General features: G+C 48.4%; 1 protein-coding gene across 14 annotated transcripts in view; it reads right to left on the bottom strand.

Moving 5' to 3' along the window:
- The window catches only part of AFDN (afadin, adherens junction formation factor), a 110,269-nt gene that overhangs the window by 64,960 nt on the left and 20,274 nt on the right, over positions 1–25,035 (bottom strand). For 7 of the 14 annotated variants that reach the window (XM_061130507.1, XM_061130510.1, XM_061130520.1 and 4 more), the window contains exons 2-6: positions 15,088–15,283; positions 11,674–11,789; positions 9,824–9,987; positions 7,672–7,832; positions 3,093–3,250 (exon numbers count right to left, since the gene is read on the bottom strand). In XM_061130507.1, coding sequence (XP_060986490.1) covers positions 3,093–3,250; positions 7,672–7,832; positions 9,824–9,987; positions 11,674–11,789; positions 15,088–15,283 — 795 coding nt within the window. The remainder of the gene's footprint in view (positions 1–3,092; positions 3,251–7,671; positions 7,833–9,823; positions 9,988–11,673; positions 11,790–15,087; positions 15,284–25,035) is intronic. The other 7 variants (XM_061130508.1, XM_061130513.1, XM_061130516.1 and 4 more) reach the window with 3 other exon arrangements.

Here is a 25,035-nt window from a genome sequence, read left to right as displayed (position 1 = left end):
ACAGCCGGCTCTTCCCTGAGAGCCGGCACCGTCTGGAAGGAATTGCTCATCTTCTGGCTGCCGGTACTCGGGACACAGCCTCCCTCCATCCCCCAGCTTGTGGTGAAGACCTTGCTGTGCCAGGACCCCTAATCCCGCAGTGTGATCGTGGCCTTCAGAAGGGGAGCTGACAGGGCAGTCAGAACGGGGGGTGCAGGCTGGTGGAGGCTACTCCCTGAAACAACTTCCAGGACAACCTGTCTTCAGACGGTTTTCAATGCTGCCTGGGGAAGTGCTGGAGCCCCGCGCTCCTGGGTCTCCCTGGGCTGGGACGCAGGCCCCTCTGCAGGTGCCTGCTGGCCCAGCAAGTTAGACACGCCTCCTTCAGGTCTTCAGAACTGCATTTGTGTCTACGGCCACACCACCCTGAACGCGCCTGGTCTCGGAAGCTAAGCAGGGTCGGACCTGGTGAGCAGTTGGACGGAGGACTGCGCTCACAACTCCTGCCATCTCTTTTCTCGCTCCCTTTGTTCTTCAGCATTTACACAGGGTTTTTATCCCTTTACTGTCATCTCAATGGGATAAAAACATCTGTCTTCTTGCCTATTTTCAGCTGAAAATTGGGCTTTATTCATAAAGTTATAGATCTAGCAAATGATTTTTCCAACAGAATATAGATTCTCAGCTTTACAACAAAAAGAAAAAAGCCATAAAACTCAAGCAAGGCCTCTTATTTAACTCCCTCTGTAGCAACACTACCAGCACTGCTGCGAGCTCAGAGCAGACAGCACTCAGCTCGAAAGACTGAACACTGCTGGGGTTCTGAGTCGTCTACAGTCAGTGCAAACCCACCCACAATTCCAGCTGGTTTTATGTAGAAATTGGTAGGCTGATTCTAAAACTTATGTGTAAATGCAAATAAGCTAGAATTACCAAAGCAATCTATTAAAGCAAAAGGAAAAAGTGCAATAGGGACTTTATATGATTTTAAAAGACTTACCATAATCTACAGTAATCAATATAGTTTGATATTGGCAAAAAGATACAAGATATATAAACAAAACATCAGATTCCAGAATTAGAACCAAATATATATACAGCCAAATACATATACTTTGATTTTCCATGTGCCAAAGCACTGGGTCATCTGGGTGTCTGCACAGAAGCGACTCTAACCTCATACCATACACAGACATTACCTTGAAACGGAACATTCAGCCCCAATGTAAGACCTAAAGCTATGACACTCCTAAAATAAAACACAGGTAAAAGTGTTCACAACCTTGGAGGAAGCAAATTCTCACATAGAATAAAAAAGTATAAATGCTAAAACATTAGCATTTAACAATTTTAATCATTGAAAGATACCACTTTAAAAATGAAAAGGCAAGCCAAGCCACAGACTGGGAAAAAACATTCACAGCCTATGTATCATATGTAGGACTATTTAGATCATCAGGGAAATGTAAGATTTTTCCACAGTGAGATACAAACACACCCATCAGAATGGCTAACAGGTAAGATGATCAACCAAATGAAAGATGGGTACAGAGACGGCAACAGGATCTCTCGTCTATGTGTCTGTAGGTTTAAGTGGTATACCCATGCTGGACACGTCAAGGGGCTCTCTCATCTACGTGTGTGTAGGTGTAAGTGGTATAGCCATGCTGAACACGTCAACGGGACCTCTCGTCTATGTGTGTGTGGAGGTGTAAGTGGTATATCCATGCTGAACATGTCAATGGGATCTCTCGTCTACGTGTGTGGAGATGTAAGTGGTATATCCACATTGGACACGTCAACAGGACCTCTTGTCTACGTGTGTGGAGGTGTAAGTGGTATATCCATGCTGAACACGTCAACGGGGTCTCTCGTCCATGTGTGTGTGGAGGTGTAAGTGGTATAACCATGCTGAACACATCAACGGGATCTCTTGTCTACGTGTGTGGAGGTGTAAGTGGTATATCCACACTGGACACGTCAACGGGACCTCTCGTCTACGTGTGTGGAGGTGTTAAGTGGTACAACCATGCTGGACAAGCATACATGTGCCTCCTGTGGGACTGAGCCCTCTCGTGAGTCTTTACTCAAGAAGAGAAGTACTTCTACGAGAAGACCTGCAATGGATGCTCACAGCAGTTTTACTGTAGGAGTTAAAAAATGAAAACTGAAAACAACGCAAATTCCATCAACAGGTGATGGATGAACAAACTATGACACACCCACATAATGAAACACACAGTAGAAATAGAGGCACAAGGAAGCTTCTGAGGGGGTCACTGTGCTGACTTGCCAAAGCTGACAGTGCTATGAACTTTAATACATGTAACATATTGCACTTTAATTATTCCTAAATAATCCTGTGGGAGGACGAACTAAGACTACCACCCTTTGATTATTTAACAATCGCTAAGAGGAAAGAAAGGAGGATACCTTTTAAAATCTACTTTCAATGAGATTCTGACAGAAATAATGGTTACAAAGAAGTTAATACCTACTTGGGACTGACTTAAAGGTGAAGGATTTATCAGAAAGTTTGTTTTACAAGAAAAAAATCTGCTTGATTTTACTTAGTGTGAGCAAATCAATTCTGAGGTATAAAATTTCACTGTTATTTCTTGAGAATGAGGGTCAAAGACACAATCTTTATCTCCAAGAAATTATGGATGGCAACCAAGTCTATCAACCAAATGTTGGTTAGTAACAAACAGCAAACCAAAATTTATTTAAATGTTGAGTCGTTACGATAAGAAAAAAATCACTAAAGCAGATTTTACTAAAATTGTTACCTGTATATTAGTATATATGCTAAATAAAAATCGGAAAGGGATGTATGAAAATGTAAATAGCGCTTATCCTTTGGTACTAGAACTACAGAGAATTTTTACCTTCTTCAATTTGTCTTTTTACACTTAGTTTATAACAAACAGAAACACAAACTACTTTTGTAATGGAGGGAAAATGTTGTCTTTTATACATATGCACGCAAAGTCTCAGTTTACCAGATTCTAATGATACAGCAGAGAGAAAGTCAGCCTACATTCAACTCCATCTAAAGCACATCTGTCCACAGGAGTGCCAAATCTGGGCCCGCGTGACCTGGGAGCACTCACACGGGCGATGCAGTAGTCCCTGGGGTTCTCCTTCTCCAGGCCATACTTCTCCAAGGCTTCTGCCACGGCGAAGTCCGCAGGGTCTGTAGTGGACAGCAGGATCGTCTTGTAGGGAATATTTGGTTTTAAACTATCTGCGTAAATTCTCAATGTTCCACCTGAAAAAAAAAGTTTATCTTTGAGCACAACTTTTATTTTACTCCCACAACAGAAAGCTGTACACAAATTGCAGCCCCACTTCCTGTTAAACGACACTCCTGGCAGGGTCATGCTGGCCCAGGGGCCCTCGGCCAGAGTGACTAAGAAATAATTCTGTGTGGCAAGGCTGCGTGTGGCCTCCCCTCGAGCCCACGTGGCTTTCATACCCGCTCTCAGTAAAGGACGGAAAGGAGGAGACCCTGGAGCGTCCTCAGCGCTACACCTTCTTCACCTGCTCTCCCACTTCCTCACTGGCACCGAGTCAGACACCGACCTTTCCCAGTTCCTCGACCTCCTGACCAACAATCGGAAACCTGTCCCTTCTACCTGTGAACTCATTTGGGAGGAAAAATAGTGAACTAGAGCAGAGCAATTTGGATACCCTGAGGTTTTCTTCTTTGTATGTTTCTCTTTAATGGACTCTTTTACATGTTGTATTATTGCTTTCTACTTACAAGATTTTTAAGCCCTACAATTTTAGTCTAGATGAAAGACTCCTGAGGCAGGTGTGCAAGTCAGGCAAGGCACCATGCCCCCATGCCAGGGGACCTGGAGGTGGGGGCATGATTCCTTGGGCTTCTTGTCCCACCTCTGAGTCACAGAGTGAGAATAAAGATCTGTGCACTTCGACACAAACTCTAAACTTCTGTGACTCCCTGAACCTGCTGAATTCTAACGCAGTTATTCTGGCTACTGAATGCTTCTCATGCCCTTTGCACACAAGTCTGGCACACACTGCATCATGACAACCTGACAACAATAAAACAATGCTGGTCTCCTAAGATAATCAGCAAGTCCAGGCCAGCATTAGAATGCAGACCTGCTGACAGGGCCAGGAGGCAAGCTATCTACAGACACACAGGGACGAAGCACCGCGTGCCGCCCCCCCCCCCACCCCTCACCCTGCCCGCCCAGCTCAACAATGACGACACAGCATGGACCGGTCACTGTCACAGGCTTTCAACAGGTTGTAAAGGGTAGAAATTAAGGGGGGAAAACTAACAAGAAGGGGAAGGAAAAAATGTCGATCTTTTAGAATGTGTCTGAACTTAAACGACTGCTAGTTTAACACAAGAAGATACAGACCAATGTATATGGATGTATGTGTCCACAAAAACCTACAATAAACACAAACACTACAAAGAAGGAAACACAAGAACACCACTAAAGAAAATCCACAGAACACAAGGGAAGAAACAAAGAAATGAACAGAGGAAAACTACGTGCACGAGCAGAAACCGAGTAATAACATGGCAGTAAGTACATGCCTATCAGTAATTACTTCGAATGGCAATGAACTAAATGTTACAATAAAAAAACACAGGACGGCTGATTAGGGAAAAAACAAGAACCATCCACATGCTGCTTATAAGAAACTTCCTTCAGAGCTAAAGACACAAACCGACAGAAAATGAGGGGACAGAAAAAGACAATTCATGCAAACAAACGACAACAAAGTGGGGGCAGCAATAATGATAAAGGGATACAAATACAAGATGCTAATGCACTCATTCACATGCACGTGCCTGAACATGAGCCCCTGACTGATCTGAGCAGGCGTAGGGAAGGGGCCTGACGGGAACACAACAGCAGCAGGGAGCCTAACACTCAACTCATCCAGGGACAGGTCAACAGACAGACAAAGGGGTACAGTCTGATTTAAGAGGTTTTCACTGTAAAAGCATAATACCACAGAATCAGCACAACAGAAACACACACCTCCTTAATCCCTGAGGAGGGAGAGACAGGAGAGAAGCTAACATTTTAAAACTCCTGCTGGCAACTATAACCCGTCTGTGTAAACACATGTTTCAGTTCTAAAGCTAAGGAAGGATCATTCCCCCACTGGGAAGACGTACAAAGCATGGCCCACAGAGCGGAAGGATCCAGGGTAGCACATGCGGCTCCCAAGGCTGTTCACAGGAAGCTGAGGTGGAAGGGCTAACCCAACGGGCATTGTGAGGTCACTCACACCTGGGAGGCATCAGAGAGTAAATACATCTGAGTGCTAAAAATACTCTCCAAGGTGCAGAGCCCGAGCCTGCTACAAGTGATGACTTCTGACCTGCTGTGAAGGGAGTCAGACAGTGTGTGTGAGCTCCTCATGAGAGCCTGAGGGAGCACCCTGAGGCTAAGAGACAGGAGAATGACAGATTCTGCGTTCCTCTCAGGGACCTTCCCGCCATGACATCACCACACCAACCCAGCAGACACGGAGATTATAGAGATACGTTTCTCTAAGTTACTTATTAGAAACAGACTGACAGAACACTTCAACTTACTCTATTTGTCTATCTTAGTATTAACACAAACAGCTGTTCTACCAACAATCTCTGGTTTCTCAGGGTTTCCTGGAAGTTTGCACAGGTTCCTTGGACCCCAACCATCCCTTGAGCAGACAAGCTCTCTTCTCCTGGATGTCTGCTGTTTCTCCTTCTCATCCTCCAGAGGTCTGTCCTGTTTCCTCTGTCTACCCCTCAGCAACGGCCTTCCTTCCAGGTCTGTATTACCTGCACCAAGTCTCTTGCATGCCCAGTGACACCGCTGACTGGTTCTCAGTCACCAAGCTGGCAGCTCCCCCCAAGACACACAAGTGAATCCGGCTTCCCCTCCAGACGTCCCTTCACCCTGCAGACCCACAGCCACCCAGCTGAAAACAGGGTATCATCCTGAAGGGCTCCCCTCCTCAGAAAAGCCCGCCAGGTGCTGGCTCCCTCCTTCCCTCTGCTGGCGCTTACACCTCCCTTCTCTCCTTACGGCCGCCGTCCATGACTGCTTAGTCAGTCAGCCCTTCCAGGACTGCACTGGCGTCTGACGCGGGCGCCCGCTTCCAACCGCAGCCCCCTCACGTGGACCCTCTACTCCGCTCTCAGAGCAACAGGGGACAGAAAAGGCCCCGATTTGAGGCCTGGGCTAGACTGGAAGCTTTCTACTGATAAGCCCCTAGCTTGCACTTTTCCCACGTTTTTCCTAAAACTTTTACATTTTTCCTTCCTCATCTTTGTTCCTCTCTTCTTTCTCCTTTTGCAATGCATATAATTTTAAAGTCATTTCAAATCCCTGCTGGAACAAGACAGGATAGGTCTCAAAAGCCACCTATTAAATTATTCATAGAATAGTAAGCCTCTCAGTCCCTAGTTTTCTGAGTCACCGACACTACAACTCCCACAAAACACATAATGAAGACTCAGTTCGTAAGGGCCCTAATCGTCACAGGAAAGGCTGACAACGCCTGACTCTGAAGCACCTCAACGTGACCCTGTAGAACCAGAGGTGACGACATACCAGGTCGGACATTTTCAGCAAATGCCGCATCAGTGACACAGCCTTCTAATACAGACTTTCTGAAACAAACGATCATCTACTATTTCCTAACAAGTGAAACTACTCAATAACTTGTGACTTTACCACACTTATTCGAACACATCAGGCACATCACTAGACAACACTCGCGTCATGAGCAGCGTCAGGCGCGTCCCTAGACGACGATGCAGGTAAGGCTTGTCCCTAGACGGCAGCACTCGCGTCAGACACATCACTAGACGGCAGCACTTGCGTCAGGGTTAAGCGGGCGCGGCGCGGGGCCAGTCAAGCACAGCAGAGGGAGCGGCCCAGGTCAGGCGCGTCCCCAGACGGCAGCACTAGCGTCAAGCACAGCAGCGGGCACGGCGCGCGTCAGGCGGATCACTAGATGACGGCGCACGTCAGGCGCGTCACTAGATGACGGCGCACGTCAGGCGCGTCACTAGACGGCAGCACTCGCGTCAAGCGCAGTAGCGGGCACAGCACACATCAGGCGCTTTACTAGATGACAGCGCGCGTCAGGCGGATCACTAGAAGACAGCGCACGTCAGGCGGATCACTAGATGACGGCGCACGTCAGGCGCGTCACTAGAAGACAGCGCACGTCAGGCGCGTCACTAGATGACGGCGCACGTCAGGCGCGTCACTAGACGGCAGCACTCGCGTCAAGCGCAGTAGCGGGCACAGCACACATCAGGCGCTTTACTAGATGACAGCGCGCGTCAGGCGGATCACTAGAAGACAGCGCACGTCAGGCGGATCACTAGATGACGGCGCACGTCAGGCGCGTCACTAGAAGACAGCGCACGTCAGGCGCGTCACTAGATGACGGCGCACGTCAGGCGCGTCACTAGACGGCAGCACTCGCGTCAAGCGCAGTAGCGGGCACAGCACACATCAGGCGCTTTACTAGATGACGGCGCGCATCAGGCAGATCACTAGAAGACGGCGCACGTCAGGCGCGTCACTAGAATACGGCGCACGTCAGGCGCGTCACTAGATGACGGCGCACGTCAGGCGCGTCACTAGACGGCAGCACTCGCGTCAGGGATAAGCGGGCGCGGCGCGGGCCCCGTACCCGAGTCCGGCCGCCCGTCCGAGCTCCGGAACTCCTGCATCCTCCTCTCCAGCTTCTGCTGCCGCCGCCGCTTCATGACCACCTCGGGGTTGGAGATGGTTCGCGTAAAGCTGGTCTCAGGCATGTCTTTGTAGACCTCGGCGGCGAGGCGAGAATTCTCACTGTGGGGAGAGGGGGGAGTAACAACACACAGCAGGTATGACATTAGAGACAGGCACGCCGCCCACCGGACTCGCGCGGCGCGCGGCCTCCAGCCGCTCCTGAACCTGAGCAGCTCTGCCCTGCCCTGGTCTAGTTACGACAGATAAAGTTTCTCTCGGTACAAACTAAACCGCTGAACTAGGCAGAAACTCCTAATTAAAACTGTATAGTTGAGTTTACAGAACTTAATTGAGTATTCATTAATAACACTAAAAGAAAATACATTTCAGTTATTTCTACAAGGTTTCTCTATCTCAAAGAGATTAAATAAGTGATGCAGCATTGCAACCACAAGAAATAAAGAACTGAATATACTTTAGCAAAAATCTGTCTTCAAATTATGTATGCATGCTCAGTCGCTCAATCATGTCCAACTCTTTGTGACCCAGTAAGTCTTGAAGAACTCACACGGCATGATTCTTTAACAACTAAAAGACTGAAAAAGGAAATAGCTCCCAAAGTTCCTACAATGAGTCAACTGTATAGAATGAGTTGATAACTAAATATTTAGCTAAGACTAATATACTTGACTAAATTTTGATAAATATACTTTAAAGATGTCATAAAAATCATAAAATAATTTCATTAAATCAGTCAAGCTCTGAATCAAGTTGAACTTAACTCATTTTAAGTAGCTTACTTTCTTAACACAAGTAATTGATCATCCTCTACACTAAATTAACAGAATGACTACAGCCTAAGTTTTAAACTCTCCTCTTCCTTGATATTTTTCATATGTGGGCAACCTATGTATACAAGTTCTTCCTCTCGGATAAATACACTGAGAGAGCCTTACAATGTAACATACTATACTCAAGTTCATGCTCATCACACAGGCATCTCTGCCTAACAGATAAGATCTAAATCCACTCTGATGCAATCCACAACAGGCTCCAACTCCACTCTAAAGTAAACATCCTTCACTGACAAATGGTTAACATCCTCAAGACACATGGAACACTTAGAATCAATCAAAATATGGTAAAAGACTTGAAGAGGTCACTGCAACAGAAGCACATAAACGGTTAACAAGCATGCAGAGACAACGGCCTTGTTAATGGTAAAGCAAGCTGCATTCACTGATGCTCACACACACTGCAGGGATCAGACACTGCTCTGTTACACTCGGCGGTTCTGAGGGAGGCATGAGGGGCCCGTGGGCTGGAGACCCTTGTCTGGCAACACAAGCATGCCACAGTGTCTCTGAGCCATTCTTCTGGATTATTTCCTCGGGAAACATTGAAACGAGTCCTCAAAGTTGTAGAAACAAGGACATTCGCTGGAGTGGATGCAGTCAGCTCCAAGACAAGGAGGCGGCCTTGGAAAAAGCACCTGATGATGGAATGAACTAACTGGGCTGAAAACCGATGAGGCTACGTCAAGGCCAGGAGACTCCGTGAAGAGAAGAGGCCGGGTTCTCCTCACACCTTTCTGTTACCCCCTCGGCTCCGAGGCCAGAGGCGCAACTCCCTTCAGACAGGTGAGCACACCTGTGCTGGGGCCGGCGTACGGTTAAGGAAGGAGCGGGGCTGGGTGGGCCCGATGGTGCCTCTGACCTGAGCCGGGGACACCAGCTTTTCTCACCAGTCTTGCCAACCTCCGTTCGGGTGTTAAGCGTATCCGAGGTGTCTGAGAAACCACTGCTGCCTTAACGACCAAAACAGCAGCAAGGGAAGGGAAGGCAGGCAGGGATGGTGAGAATCTGACCCTGTGGTTCGCCGGGAAAGGCAGCCCCGTTCGCGGGTTCCCCAATCTAAGATAAGCAAGCACCGCAGACGGGCAGCGTCAGCAACACGTGCTGCTCAGCAGACGCCCGGCTCCCCTCGGCACGCCGGTCACTGAGCTGAAGTCACCCCTGCCCCGTTTATCTGGGAGTTTAAGGAGGCCTGCTGCATTAAAAACATTTGGCTTAGAACACAAAGAAACAGGAATATTTCTGAGATTAACTTACATGTCATCCCCAGGGAAAGGTCTATCATCTTTATCAGACGCCTGTCTCACTGCCTCTTTTTCTCTCTTCTTTTTTTCCTTCTTTTCCTTCTTTGAGAGAGTTCTCTTGAAGTTCTGGATAACACCTTCTTTTTCCTGCTTTTCAGGTCCGTTACTTTGAGCCTTCTGATAAAAGCAACATTATCACTCCACTGCTATGACACAGAATCACACAGAGCCATCTATGGAGATCTAACCACATCTCACACGCTACAGCCGAAAACAGCCACCGGGGCAGGGAAGGCCTGGGATGAGAGATGGTCTTTGTCCTGACTGTGCCGACAGGTATGTGAGTGTACTGATGCACACTTACATACTCAAGATCTCATTTCACCGAGTGAAAATTTCATCTAAATTCAAACCAATAACCAAGGAAGCAAGCACATAAGAAAACCCAAACCCAGTAAGAAAACTGGGATGGGAATCACACCAGCTTATTTATCATTTTTAATAAATAAAAATCCAAATAATTAGTAACAAATAAATGGAACCTAATGGAAATACTGAAATAACCATTTGAAACATTATCTACTTTATAGATGTTTGCTTTAAGTCAGAAGAAATGTCAAGAATAGCTCTAAAAAATTGGCTTTTATGAAGCAAAGTTGTATTGTGTTTATACAAAAACTTCTAATTTCTTTTCCAGATTTTATTTATTTATTTATTTTGCTTATTCTTAATTTATAACATGACCTGCCTGCAGAAGACACAGAAACAAATTATTTTTTATATGACTTAACAGGCTGGCTGGTAAAAAAATCAAAAAAATAAAAGATTATTTTATGGGGAAAGAAAACTGCCTTCAGCTGTGCCAGCAAGCACCTCCGTCTCTGTGCAAGCTGCCTGGGCCCCGTCCAGTCGTCCCGACCCTAAGAAGGGCTCCACCACCCACCGCGTGGGACCTGGGGCCCCACCAAGAGGCACACCAGCCGAAATCACGTGCTTAGTCGCTCAGCCATGTCTGACTCTTTTCGACCCCATGGACTATAGCCCGCCAGGCTCCTCTGTTCTTATTTCGTACGTGTTCATTGCAAAGGCGACAAGCCCCGGGAGCACAGCTGTGTGTCTGGATCGTCCACGTGGGAGGCTGACGTCACACAGACACCGTGAAAACTGCTGCCAGAGGCAAACATCGGCCCTTTCCCCAGATCTACTGGGGAAAACTAAATGCAAGATTTTTCTCAAAATACCCTTAACCTCTGCCTTTGCTGTCACCTGTCAACACTGAATTCTAGTCTGTAAGAGGCCACCTGACTTGAAATAGAATTATAATCATTTTAAAGCTATATCTGTATTTCACAGTATTCCACATGAAAAGAACAGCAGCACAGGAATTCCAGATGTCCTACTGGCCGAGAAAGTTTTAGACTCACTCTGTTACAGCACCTAAAGAAACTCAAGGAACTTTACCAAGTTTTAACTTTCCACATAATAATAAGAAAAAGGTCTTAAACATGCCTTACTATTAAGTTGTATCTGAAAGTTCATATAAATAGGTTTTTCAAGTTTTATTTTCCCTTCTGATTCTTATTAAAACATATTTCGACTTTATAATTTGAGGGGAAAAAACCTGAAGCTGCTTCCTTGATCATGAAGTCTCTGAGTGACAACAGTTTACGTAATCCTTTGAAAAGGAGAGAATAATACTTGGGATTATTCCGTGAAATAGAGGATGAAGCTGGGCTACTCTTACAGTACTTCCCAGGAGGAAGGTGAAAGCGCAGTTTAGGGAGAGAATCAAAGAAGCGAATGATCGTGACCCCCGATCAGAGGCAGCCCTGGAACAGCATCAGCGAGGCCCCCGGCTCTCACCTTCGCAGGAATGGCATCGTTCTCGTTCTTAAGGACGAACCTCCCCTCTCGGTCATCTTTATTCCAGTTCAGCTGCACCACCAGGGGTTTCTCATCTATATCCAGTCTTCTTTCTTCTTCACAACATGAAAAGAAAAAAGAACAAAAAACCATGGTTATTTAATGGCACTAATCAATACAACATTACAACATTCTGATATACAGTAAATTTTAGAGACAAAAAAATGTCTTGTAACCTTCATTACTTTCTGATAGGCTGAGTGTAATTCAAACTGTGGAGTGAGCATTTCAGTGACTAATTCAGGATTTTGGTGCTACTCTATGTCTATACCTACCATGGGTCCAGTGCCAGAGATGACCAGGCACAACTTCCTGACATTTAGAATCTAACCAGGAAGATATGACAAATACACATGGGCTAGGAAAAAATACATGTAGGGCCTTGCTATATGTTTATTTCTATAAATCACATTCTCTGACATACAACTGGAAAACGAGACGTTCCACTGATAGATGAGACTCGTCTCACATCAGCGTCAAGTGCCGACGAGACGCGGCCCTGCCCCGCCGGCATCCGTCCTGGCGTGACCCCTGCCAGGGGGTCTCCTGGCACTCCTCCTGGTGCGACCCCTGCGCTCCTCCTCCCACTGTGTCCTGACTCCTGCTCCAAACGCTCCATCCTCCACCCTCACGCTCCTCCCACCAGCAAGCACCACTGTTCTCCACGTGGAGGTAAAGGGCTAAGTTAAAAGTCTACGTCCTTCCTGATTTGAAATCTGAAACGCTCCTGGCAGCCCCCTGAGGGCCCCCACACCTGACCACCAGGAGGTGAGAGCTGGCAAAGATTACGCTGGTAGGAGGGCAGCAAAGATGGGCAATCACTGTGGCAAAGCAGGCGGGATCAACCAGATGGACCCAAAGATTTACAGAGGCTCTCAGGAAACGTCACAGGTCAGCAGCGCTGTTAACTCCCAGAACACGGGACAAACAAACTCTCAAGTATCATTGTATCAGCAGAAGATATGAGAACAGAGTGATACATCAGAGACTGGGCCAAGAAGTTTGAAATTCCTGCTTCAAACCAAAATTACCAAGTTGCTCAAGTGGCAAAATTTGCACTGGGTTGAAATCCCTCACAGCACATTTTTAGAGAACTAATATTCAGGACAATTAAGTCTCAATTGTAAAACAGCAAAGAGGGAGCTGCCCTGAGACCCATGGGCCAGACAACTGCATGAAGGTAAGTCAGGGCCCTGTGCTACAGTCTACAGTCTACATCACGTGCGCCTGACAACTTCACATGGATACAGTCAGGGCCGTGCTACAGTCTATAGTCAACATGTGTGCCTGATGCCACATGCAGAAATAATCAGGTACCTACTACTGTCTACAGTCAACATCACGTGTGCCTGACAACTGCATGCAGATAGTCAGGGCCCTGCTACAATCTACAGTATCTTCTGCTCAAGTTAAAACAGCGAAGTCTTTAGTTTTCCAACTGACTTCACACAAGAAATTCTAATGTGGAAAAGGGCTCCAAGTAGCATTTCCATGGCTCTTTCCCCCCACCAGCTGAGGTGCCAGGGGCTCACTAGACACATGTCACCCGTCCAGGGAACACGAGCTGTACCTGCCAGACACAGCAGGAACCACTGGTGCCTGCAAGGCTGAGCACTGTCTCTCCTGTGGGCGTCCCATCCGCGTCAGGTGGGTTTGCCACAGCACTGTGGAAACCAGGAGATGGGGGTGCTGCCTCCACCCAGGACTGGGGCAGGGGGCGCCCAGGAGACATGCCCCCCATCAGGGAGCAACTGTGACTGGGAACGGAATGAAATCACCAGTTTTCCTTTTATGTCTACTATTTTCCCAAATAACCAGCAAGCTGTTAAGAACATAAATCTTTATGAACTTGTCTGGATCTACGCAATAAAAGAAAGTGTTAAGTATTTCCTTTGGCCTGGGGATGCCACAAAAAGTTCCTGACACATTACGGGCTCTGTAACCCGAAAAAGACTGAGGCCCTGCACCAGGGCCCGCTCCTCTGCAGACTTGCATCCACGGCCTCCTCCTCTCTGAGGCCCTGCTGGAACCACACGAAGGTGCGGGACACAGGCGGGCCAGCCTGGCTGAGCGTCAACAAGGGGACACGGGTGGAGGTAGGGAACGGACACTTGCTTCCTTACACACATTCCTGGTGTCTTCACCCCGTACAAGTAACATATCTTTTTAATTAAAACCAAATCTGGCAAAGAAAGTTTAAGGAAAAAATATTCTTAAAAAAAAAATTAAGCCCATTCCATTTTTAGATCTCAAATCCCAACCATAGATGTCATCCAAAGACCTCACGTGGTGGTGTTCAAATGACCAACAGTGCAGAAAGAAGAGTGCTAAAGATGAGAAATATTACCCTCCTCTTTGTAAGCTATGTACAGAGATTCTGAGGTGAAAGGAGAACTCAACCTCAGAGAAAACATCCAAAACTGGGACCATCCTCTCCTGTCAAATTTACTCTGGGTACGATGTATGCAGGTGATACCTCAGTGAACTTGAGAGAATGATGAACAAATATGGCCCACCTAACACAAGGCTGGTAGTATGTGGTGATACCTGAATTCCACACACTACAAAAATCTTAGCCCAATTTCAGACAGAGAAAGCTATACTTCAGGAAGAAAACTAACTAAATAAGTAATGTTCAAACAGGTTTTGTGACAACTTAAATAGGTATTAAAATAAGGTTTGTGCTATCTGCAATTCTTTATTTACAACATTAACTGGATTTCGCTTTTTTTTTTTTTTTTGCAGGTGACTCAGTATTTCCAAAGCACTCATAAAAATTTTTAAACATTTTTACATTCCTAATCAGCTCAATCTAAATTGCCACGCGATATACAGGATATTTTCAGAAACTTCAAACCTTAAAACAAGGAGAAATTAGTGACCACATAAAGAATTTCCTCACGATGCCTGTTCTTCCCAAGAACACGGTTCCTGTTCCACAGGACAAAGATACTTCAGCAAGACTTATGGGCCATACTCACAAAACAATGGGCTACTTCTAGCTGTAGCATGGTAATCTACAAATAGTTACACGATGTATTTCTCCAAAATCAAGCAGCCCCATGTATCATCAAAGTATGTGCCAGACCTGGAGAATTCAAGTATGAAACACTGCGCTCCTTATCTCTAGAGAAGAAAGCAACTCCCAAAACTCCACCTGCTGGGACCTCACAGACAGACTCGAGCTGGGACCTCACAGACAGACCCGGGCTGGGACCTCGCAGACAGACTGGAGCTTTGCCATCTATCTCACTGCTCCCTCAGAATGGGATGAGGCAGCAGGAAAGCTGGGCCCCAGGAAAGTGAGCGTCTCACGGCGAGGACCACGGCCCGCGGCCCCTCCTGCGCACTGACCTCCGCTGACGTGCACTTCATACAGTGAGTACTTGGGTGACGACAACATCCGCATGTCGGGGCGGAACTTCTCGGCCAGCGTCTCCAGCACGTCCTGGGTGGTGGCGGTGCTGGACACCCGGATGCATTTTGTGGCGAAGTTCCCAGCGGCTTTATCTTGAAAATAAAATCTCATCACTCCGTGGAACTCCAAATCCTGAAAGGAAAATGAAATGATACATCTTTGAAAAAAACGATACCCTATAAAAGAAAAGGTGTCTTCAAATTTAGTCAAGTGACTTGGGACGAGCTATTTACAGTCTGCCTCCCCTGCGTGGCTCAAGCGTCAGGTCCGGCTGCAGAGCACCCGTGTCAGCAGCTGCCCACTAGGACCAGGGCCCTCAGTTAGGGCCGGGCACCACTTGCTCAAGTCTTTATAACCAGCCAGTGAAGCAGACGCTATGATCAAAGCCCAGCCTCAAGATCTGGCCACTAAAACTCACAAAGTCTGAGTATCCCGTTCAAGCAGGATCAAAGCCAAGTCCAGAATTAAGCCCGGATGCACTGAACTTTGCACTCCAGTACTCTTGCCTGGAAAATCCCATGGACGAAGGAGCCTGGTAGGCTGCAGTGCATGGGGCCGCTAAGAGTCGGACATGACTGAGCGACTTCACTTCCACTTTTCACTTTCATGCACTGGAGAAGGAAACGGCAGCCCACTCCAGTGTTGCTGCCTGGAGAATCCCAGGGACGGGGGAGCTGGGGGGCTGCCGTCTGTGGGGCCGCACAGGGTCGGACACGACTGAAGTGACTCAGCAGCAGCAGCAGCAGCACTGAACTTCAAGGTCCACACCTGTCTGACCCTGAGGCCCATCTGTCCCGACCCTGAGGGCCCGCCTGTCCCGACCCTGAGGGCCCACCTGTCCGTCCCTGAGGGCCCATCTGTCCCGACCCTGAGGGCCCACCTGTCCCGACCCTGAGGCCCATCTGTCCGACCCTGAGGGCCCACCTGTCCCGACCCTGAGGGCCCATCTGTCCCGACCCTGAGGCCCATCTGTCCGACCCTGAGGGCCCATCTGTCCCGACCCTGAGGCCCATCTGTCCGACCCTGAGGGCCCACCTGTCCCGACCCTGAGGCCCGTCTGTCCCAACCCTGAGGGCCCGTCTGTCCCGACCCTGAGGCCCGTCTGTCCCGACCCTGAGGGCCCGTCTGTCCCGACCCTGAGGGCCCATCTGTCCCGAGATTTCAAAGGGGAAACGCTAACCCCAACTCCAGCATGAATGTGAATGAATGGAAAGCCACTTTGGCGGAATGTAACTGTGAGTATTTCAGTATGAACTACTTGCCCCAGATCAACAGGCACAATGTAGATTTTCTTAAAATCTTTTTGATTTTTTAAAATAATCTTACTTCCAGAGAAAAGTACAACGGATACCAACCAAAGACTACTTCGCGGGAGGGTGAAGCCCACACACAGGACCTTGGGAGGCTCCTTCCCAGGGCTCCTTTGCTTTTTCAATCAATTATAGCAACACTCTTAGGCAACACTCTAGCTAGCACCACAATAAGAAGACTCAGGGGTTCACACCCAAGGGCGGAGGCCTGCTGCATCACAGAGCACGCGTGTCTGCCTGGTGGGGCACACTTTGCCGGATGACGCTGTGCACCCCGGGGCTCCCTGGGCAACGCGCGGCCCCGCAGACTCCTCGGACTCTTCCAGCCCCAAGGCTCCCCGCACAGTCCCTGGCACCAAGAGCGCCTCGGCGGGAGTCCTTAAGGCCCCCCTCCCCCCCCGACGCGTCAGGTCTTCCCACCGCCGAGAGCATCCAGAGCCCGCCCCCACCCTAAGAGCAGGCAGCGGAGCCCCCCTCGCCCTCCTCCTCGCAGAGGTCCCTGCGGCCTCGGAGACCATCACAGCCAGTTCTATCCGCATCCCAACCCACCAGCCTGCCCTCACGGAAAGGCACCACCTAACGAGTCTTCACCTGAAGGAAAGTAAGGGACGTGGAGGATTAGCATGGGCTTAACGGTCTATTTGAAAATTAAATGGGACAAAGACACCATCAGGCACATTTCCACCCCCGGGTTCCTACTGTGTCCACCCGACTCTGCTGTGGGCCGCTCCCGCTGTGTTCCCCGACCCGGGGTAGGAACGCAGGGATGTGTGGGTAGGACTACCCGAACCACAGACGCCAGGGAAGCCGGGCACGGGCGCAGGGTGGCAGCTGAGAAAGCAAGTCAGGAGTCGTCCGTGTCTGGCCTGGGCCAAAAATCAGGCTGATAATCATTTTAAAAGAAACCTCTCTATTGATGCTTTTAAAGAAACGATTCTCCAGGCTCGATCAAGCCTAAGTAACGTAGACGATTAAAAACTACCTTTCATCTGATTTGCACTAAATAAGCATTAATAAATACCTAGCAGTTCAGTTTGCCAGGTCTCCTTAACATCACACGGGAACACCTGAGCAGAGCCGTTACTGGGCGAGTCCCCTGATAAAGGAACACATTAGCTTTCTGCTCAATTATTCAGCCAGTTTCGGCCGGTGTGTGTAAGTCTACAGAATTTTATCAAAACTGAGAAGACAAAAAAATCCAGTTCCTGAACATTAACTTGGGTAGGCAGTGACCAAGCTCACACACAATAATAACTGTAACTAACATATGTGACCGGCCACCATGTGCCAGATACGGACGGTCTTCAGCATTTAATTCCCCAAAACAGGAAGCAGGTGCTACCGTCACACCCACTGCGCAAGGGGGAGAAAGCAGGTCCAGGGAGGCCAAGTGTGAGCAGCCAGCACACAGCCGCCAGGCGGCCAGCACCCCTGCCCCCGCCCCCCCAGAGCAGAGCCCCGTCCCCCCCAGAGCTGCCTCCTCGTCGCCAGCCCGTCCGGGGCCAGCGGCGCGACCCCCCACCTGTGCCACGCAGCCAGCGCTGCAGCTCAATGCGCAGAAAGGCGGGACCACCTAACAGAGTGGGTACTGGGTTCCTTTCCTCAACAGTCACTTCTCCTGACAGGAAAACCGCCTTCTTTTTGCCTAAAGGTATATCCTCACCTTCACATAAATTCTTCCCTGAGAAACATCACCGACGGTCACAACGGAAATGAATACCACGCGGGGTTGTGTTACCACTCTTGAAACAGAAGTGTTCTTGTGTTTACCAGAACGAATACAAGAAGATGAAAAGAGAGAGAGAGAAGGCTCGTTATCAAATTACACACACAGAGTCAAAACAAGGAGCAAAGACGTACAGATGGAGGTTTGCGTCTCAATATTTTACCAGTACCTCTGAAATTGATAATCAATTGGCCTTCTTATCCGAACCAGCAGAAACTCACCCAGACAACCCCAAATCTCCTTCTGTTCAAGCTACCGAGAACCACCTGCTCTAGAGCTTGCACAGACTAAGAACCAGGCTCTGTTCATGTTCTTCTCACCACTTCCAGCATTTCTAGGAAAACCAGGGCTCAGCCTGCAGCCCGTCAAGGCTACCTGCCAACAGGTAGTCACCTTTCCAACCCCCTCGTTCACAGGGCCACGACTTATCTCATACACACCCCTTAGTCCCAAGGCTGCTGCCTCCAAAGCACAAACATGACCGCGCATAAAGCCATCAGCAGATGATGGCCGTTTGACTCACGCTGTTAAAAACAGCAGTAACATTTGGGTAGAGAATGGACGAAATACCTGATTATGGGATTTTTTTGGAATCGTACTTATATAAATACTATTTTTTGAACTTGTATAAACTACTTCTTGAACTATTTTTTAAACCAGTACTGAAGAATACTTTTTAAAACTATATGCGTTTCATTACCTGTAACTTCTGTACGACAGATACTCCCGAAGGCTCAGCACCGTCTGGAGCGGACCTTTGCCCACCCCTCCCGGGGCTCGCGCCCCCTCCCCGGCTCCCTGTGGCACAACCTGCCCCAGGGCACCTCGCCACGCCGTGCAGCGCTCCGCGGGCACTGGATTTGTAAAAATGGAAGGGGTGAGGCTCCCCAGGAGGGTCACACAACGGACAGCTGGCATTTCTCAGCACTGAAGTGTTTTGCAATGGAGGCAGGTACACTCTTTTTTCAGACATAATGCTACTGCACACTTAACAGACTATAGGACTAAGTGAACGTGACTGTTATTTGCAACCAGAAACCAAACAAAGTGGTGAGCCTGGCCTCACGGTGGCGCTTTGGACCGAATCCGCTCACCTGGGGCGAGCCTGGGCCGTCCTGAGCGCTGACCTCCGACCCAGCGTCCTCACCCGGGAGCATGATCCACTGCACGTGGGTCTGCGTGTTCCAGTGATTCTGGTACGGCTCCTTGTCTGAAAGCAAAGGCACCATCTCTAACACATCCCAGTGCACGCCTTCTCAGTGTGAGCCAGCTACTGTTCTCCCGACATCACCAGAGCCGAGCTGGAGCAAGCTCACTGAACTCGGGAAAAGTCACCTTTCAGGGGAAGATCTCAGAGTTCATACAAGTTCTCTGGTCCTCTGGTCTAAAAAACCAACCCCATCACACACACCCCACAGAGAACGCACGCCGCAGGTAACTGCTTTATGAACTCAAACAAACCACCCTGTATCCGACCACGTAAGCGTTATAAGTAAGACAATTCTATGCCAGAAAACAGCCTGCTGTGAAAACAAGTCACAAACATGGTTTTCAAAGGCCTGTTATGGCCGCCAGCACAGTCTACTTACAACTGTCAGCTTCTGAGGCAGGTTCCCAGTGCGCTTCGCTGGGAGACGCCAGTGGAAGCGGAAACCTATGGAAACCTTTAGCATCACAAGGGGATGGAACAGTGAAGCTCTCCCCACAGTCCTCTGAAAATCTTTAATCTCTATATTTGAGTAGCTACCACACTACATGCACTGGGGATGTGAAAGACGGTAACAAAGGAGGCACTAATTAAACCCAATTAACAAAAGAGCAAAGTCGCACTTGTGGTTAAAGATGACGTCTTCATTTCTACTGTGACTCGTAAGTACTGCACTTGTACAGAAGTGAAGTGCAAATGTACAGAAGTAAAGAGGTGAAGTAAAAGTGAAAGTCGCTCAGTCATGTCCGACTCTCTGCGACCCCGTGGACTATATAGTCCATGGACTTCTCCAGGCCAGAACACTGGAGTGGGTAGCCTTTCTCTTCTTCAGGGGATCTTCCCAACCCAGGGATGGAACCCAGGTCTCCCACACTGTGGGCGGATTCTTTACCAGCTGAGCCACAAGGCAAGTAAAGGAAACACTCTTCAAAAAGCCACCTGTCTAGTCCGGGGGTTCTACCCAACTTTGTCCGGGATCCTTCAGCAGACTGGTGAGGCCTATGCCACTGCTCTCAGAATAAAAATGTTAACTGCATAAAGCACAGAGGATTGCAAAGTGAACAATCACAGCAAAATGCAATTATTAGGGCCTCCCTGGTGGTGCAGTGATGAGGAACCCGCCTTGTAATGCAGAAGACACCAGACAGATCACTGGTCCAGGAAGATCCTGGGCAGCAACTCCTGAGGCCGCACTCCGGAGCCCGGGAGCCGCACTCCTGAGCCCTCGCCCCGGGAGCCCATGTTCCATCCTAAGAGAAGCCTCCATGACGAGAGGCCTGCAAACCGCAGCCAGAGCACCCTCCACTCATCACAACCAGAGAAAAGCCCAGGCAGCAATGCAGACCCGATGCAGCCAATAAATAGAGAAATGTTTTAAAAAGTACAATATTTAAAATATTTTTAAAACCTGTGACAGAGTAACATGAGTGATCTTTATTAACATATTAAATAAGGTCTAGACCTTGTTTTTGTGCATTTAAAATTTTACAACTTCAAATCTGGAGGAGATACGAGTATAAACTTGTAAGTGAAGAAAATGCTAAATTTCAATTACAGGCTAATAAAAATGTATTTACTGAAATTAAGATGTCATTATTTTCTCATCCATGGAAAGTATCTATAGCCCTCAAGTAAGACGGCATCCCTGGAGCGGCTCCAGAGACGACAAACATGCTTGACAGCTACAAAATACTGCCGTTTACAAAAGCAAAGCTCATCTCACGTCGCTCTGCCAACCGGGCTGAACTTTGCCCGCTGGCATCCCTGAGCCTGATGCTCAAACCAAGGCCTAAGCACAACCTCCTACACCACCGGTGAGGTGGAGGGGCGGCGCTGACGTCCCAGGCACCGTGCACTGCCGGGCCCCTGGGCTCCCCGGGGACAGCCGTGTGGTGCCTGGAACACCCCTGGCCTCCACCTACCGGAGGCCAGCAGCACCCGCCAGCCGGGAGACCAGGGTGTCCCCAGACACCTGCCCAGGGTTCCCAGTGACGAGCCGGGCCCTCAGCAGCACGGCGCTCTAGCTCCCGCCCTCCAAGCGCCCTCCTTCCTGTGGCGTGATCCCACTTCTCTCCTGAACAGATTCCTGCTCCAGCCTCCGAGCCGAAGTGTCCAGAAGTGGCCAGTGAGCTCCGTGCATCTAACCAGCTGCAAATGAACTGCTAAATCTAATACCACACCTGTAATTAACACGATTTAAAGTGACACCGCTTGACGGTGACCACCTAAGATTGTTGATCCACAGGTGTCAGTAAAATGACAATTCTTGAGTCACTGCCACCTTAGTCCACCTGCAGCCTTTCTCCAGCTCGCACTAACCTGTTAAACCACAGACTCTGAGTACAACTAATCACCTGTTCCCCGGCTTCCCCCACGAGTCACGGGCAAAGAATCTGCCTGTAAAGCAGGAAACACAGGTCGGTCCCTGGGTGGGGAAGATGCCCTGGAGGAGAGCATGGCTACCCACTCAGTATTCTTGCCTGGGAAATCCCGTGGACAGAGGAGCCTGGCGGGCTATGGTCCTTGGGGGTCACAAAGATTCGACTTGGCACAGCACAATCACCTCTTCCTAATTCATCTCACTGTACTTATATCCAGCCCGTAAACAGAAGAGCCAGATGAAAGACATGGTTGAATCCCTTGATAACGTCCAGACACATCGTGACTTACCCACTTCCTTCATCTACGAAGCTGGCAGCCCCCTCTCTCGGGCACACACACAGTGACGTGACTGCGTCCGCTGAGCCGGGCTGATTCCTGTGAGTGGGACTGCACAGCCTTCCCAGCCCCGCGCCGGGCTTCCTTTCAGGCTCTCCATAACCAGAGAGCACTTCTAGGATCAGTTTGAGTTCATCGTCACAGCGTTAGTATGGACAGTCAGTTCACACACTGCTTTCGAAACCTGCATCCTGTAATAAACATCTTCACGGAAACCCACACTTTAAAAATTATAGATGTCATCATAAGGCAATTTAAGAAATGTAAATAAATTTGTCTACATAAAAATAAACTTTCATTTGGGGGGGAAAAAAAGCACGCAATAAGTAAAGTCCAAAGACAAGTGACACACTGGGGGAAAAACATTCCCAACTTATGTAAAAGAAAGAAATATAAGATATATAAAGAGTCCCTAAAATATAAGAAGAAAAAAAAACCCCACTTTAAAATGGATTAAAAAAACCTCATGTTCACAAAGTGAGTATGACTCAAATAGGAAAAAGGACGATCCACCTCGTTAATGACAAAATAACTGTAAAACTGCCAAATAAGATCACATTTCTCAATCAAAGCGGTAAAAATCTTAAAGTCTAACAACCGCTCTATTTGTGGGGCGGGTACAAGATGCACATTCACGGAGCAGACCTGGGGTGACGCTGGGCAAAACGGACGCCCCTGTGCATCTGGCACAGACAGCCCCTTCTGCAGGCCTGTCCCGGGACGCGCTGGCAGAGCCCCTTCTTGTCCTGGGATGTGCCGGCAGATCCCCCTTCCGCGGGCCTGTCCTGGGACACACTGGCAGAGCCTCCTTCTTGTCCCAAGACATGCCGGCAGAGTCGTTCACTGCAGCACCGGCGATAACAGCAAACGTCTGGAAATGATGAGGCGAGGTACGCTGGTTGAATAAACTCTGGTCCCTTCACATGATGGAATGAAACACTGCCATCACACTCTGACGTGGAACAGAACACAGGTCCGCAGGAACACAACAGTGTGTGAATTACAGTCAGCGCCTTTTACGTGACAGCTCTTCCCTAAAGCGCTTCCTGAATAGGGAAGATCCCCTGGAGAAGGGAATGGCAACCCACCCCAGTATTCTAGCCTGGGAAATCCCATGGACAGAGGAGCCTGGTGGGCTACAGTCCGAAGGGTCGCAAAGAGTCAGAAATCAGCAACTCACTAACAACAGCTCTTGTCACTTAAGAAGTCTTAAAGCAAAAGACAAGATGTAAAATTAAGCATCTCTAGCACCTAGACTGCTGACTCTCAATCCTTTTCTCCACTAAAAGGAACCAAGGATCCGTGGAGAAATGGTCTAATCCAGGTATGGTCAGAAAATGGACAAGATGAGTCTGGGACACCTTATTACACCAGACGACAAATAAGTTTTCAAAAAAAAAAAAAAGTTAAGAAAAACCGTCTAGCCACCAAAAGGGGCACCTGGCCAAATCTGGACAATGTGGTTACCAGCAGCAGTAATGACTGCAAGTGACGAGACCTAGAAGCCGTGAAAAATTCCAACTGCAGAGCGTCAGTGAAGAGCAGGGAGAAGGCCAAAGCCAAGGTCACTGTCACCGCCGCAGGCTACTAGGGCACCGACTCCTCGGTGGGGAAATAAGCAATTCAAGTCAGAGAACGCGGAATTCACAGTCTTACTGCAGTTCAGACAAGGAAGCCAGGCTTTTAAAGAATTCCAGCCAGTAAGCATGAAAGAAATGACAGAACTGGGAAATCAGGATATTTTTTAACGCTTCCTCGATTCGGGCGAGGACTGGTACCGCCCCAGCCAGGAGGCAGAGGCCGCTCGGCCTGGCCCTGCCGGTGCGGCGGGCGGGCTGCCGGGCCGCCTCCTCCGCCCCCAGCTTGGGGCCACCCCTGAGGCCCTGCTGGACGTGTGTGTGGACCTCGGCTCCATCACGGCTCTGAAGCTGCAGAAACACTCACTCCCCACCGCCAATGGAAATGATTGGGAGTTTTGGACAGTGAACTTCAGAAATAGGACCATGAATGCACAGTGTTTTATTCTGCGAATCTTTATATTTTGCTCTTTTCATATGCATGCATATAGACTATTAATATGCTCGGTTGGTTTTGCCTTTTTTTTTTTTTTTGCTAGAGATAAGATTATATACTTTTCCAACTATTTTCTCATGTTTAAGTGTATGAGCAACTTGAGAATTTTTAGATGGAAAGTGATGAAATGTCTTCTCTCAGACAACCATGTCCCTAAACTCAGCTTCAATAATAAAATGAGGAAATTTTGTTTTAAAACCTGTTTCCTGTATTTGCACTGAGTCTGAAGTATGTGAAATATTAAAAAGTTTCTAAATCTGAACAAGGGTAATGCACCATACAACTATATACAGAAGTTGGTAGGCTATCATTTACTGTATTTATATAACTTCCAGGTAAATACTCAGCTGCAACAACTGATTCAAAGAAGCTTCGTAAAGCTGAAATGCTACCATCTGAATCTCTGTAATATACTAAAAATTGAATTCACAGTACTCAACCTGTTCTATTAAAAAAAAAAACACTCAAATTTATGTAAATGAAAAAATTATCTTCAAATCTTCACCGTCGTATACACTGCATTAGTAACCAAATACAGTTTGAAATGGTTTTTGAGCCCTCTTCCATATCTCGAGGCCTTTCACATCCTCTGTGAGACACCTGAAAGGGGGTTGGGGGCGGCGCCCGTAGGGGCAGAGGCTGCATGAGCGGTGAGGTGAGCACCACCGCCTCTGGCTGGGGTTTCACAGAGAAATCGGCACCGGGCCTGACGTTCTCGGCCTGGTTTGATGGGGGCCCCCGGGCCGCGTACCTGGTGCTAAGCGGGACCTGCGGACTGCACTTCCTGCCTCACTCTGGGTATCAGCTGACCACGGCAGACAGAATGCCGCCTGGTAGCAGGCAAGAGCGA

Source organism: Dama dama, chromosome 26 (genome assembly GCF_033118175.1).
Source record: "Dama dama isolate Ldn47 chromosome 26, ASM3311817v1, whole genome shotgun sequence".
Taxonomy (NCBI): domain Eukaryota; kingdom Metazoa; phylum Chordata; class Mammalia; order Artiodactyla; family Cervidae; genus Dama; species Dama dama.
This window is presented reverse-complemented; position numbering and strand designations above follow the sequence as displayed.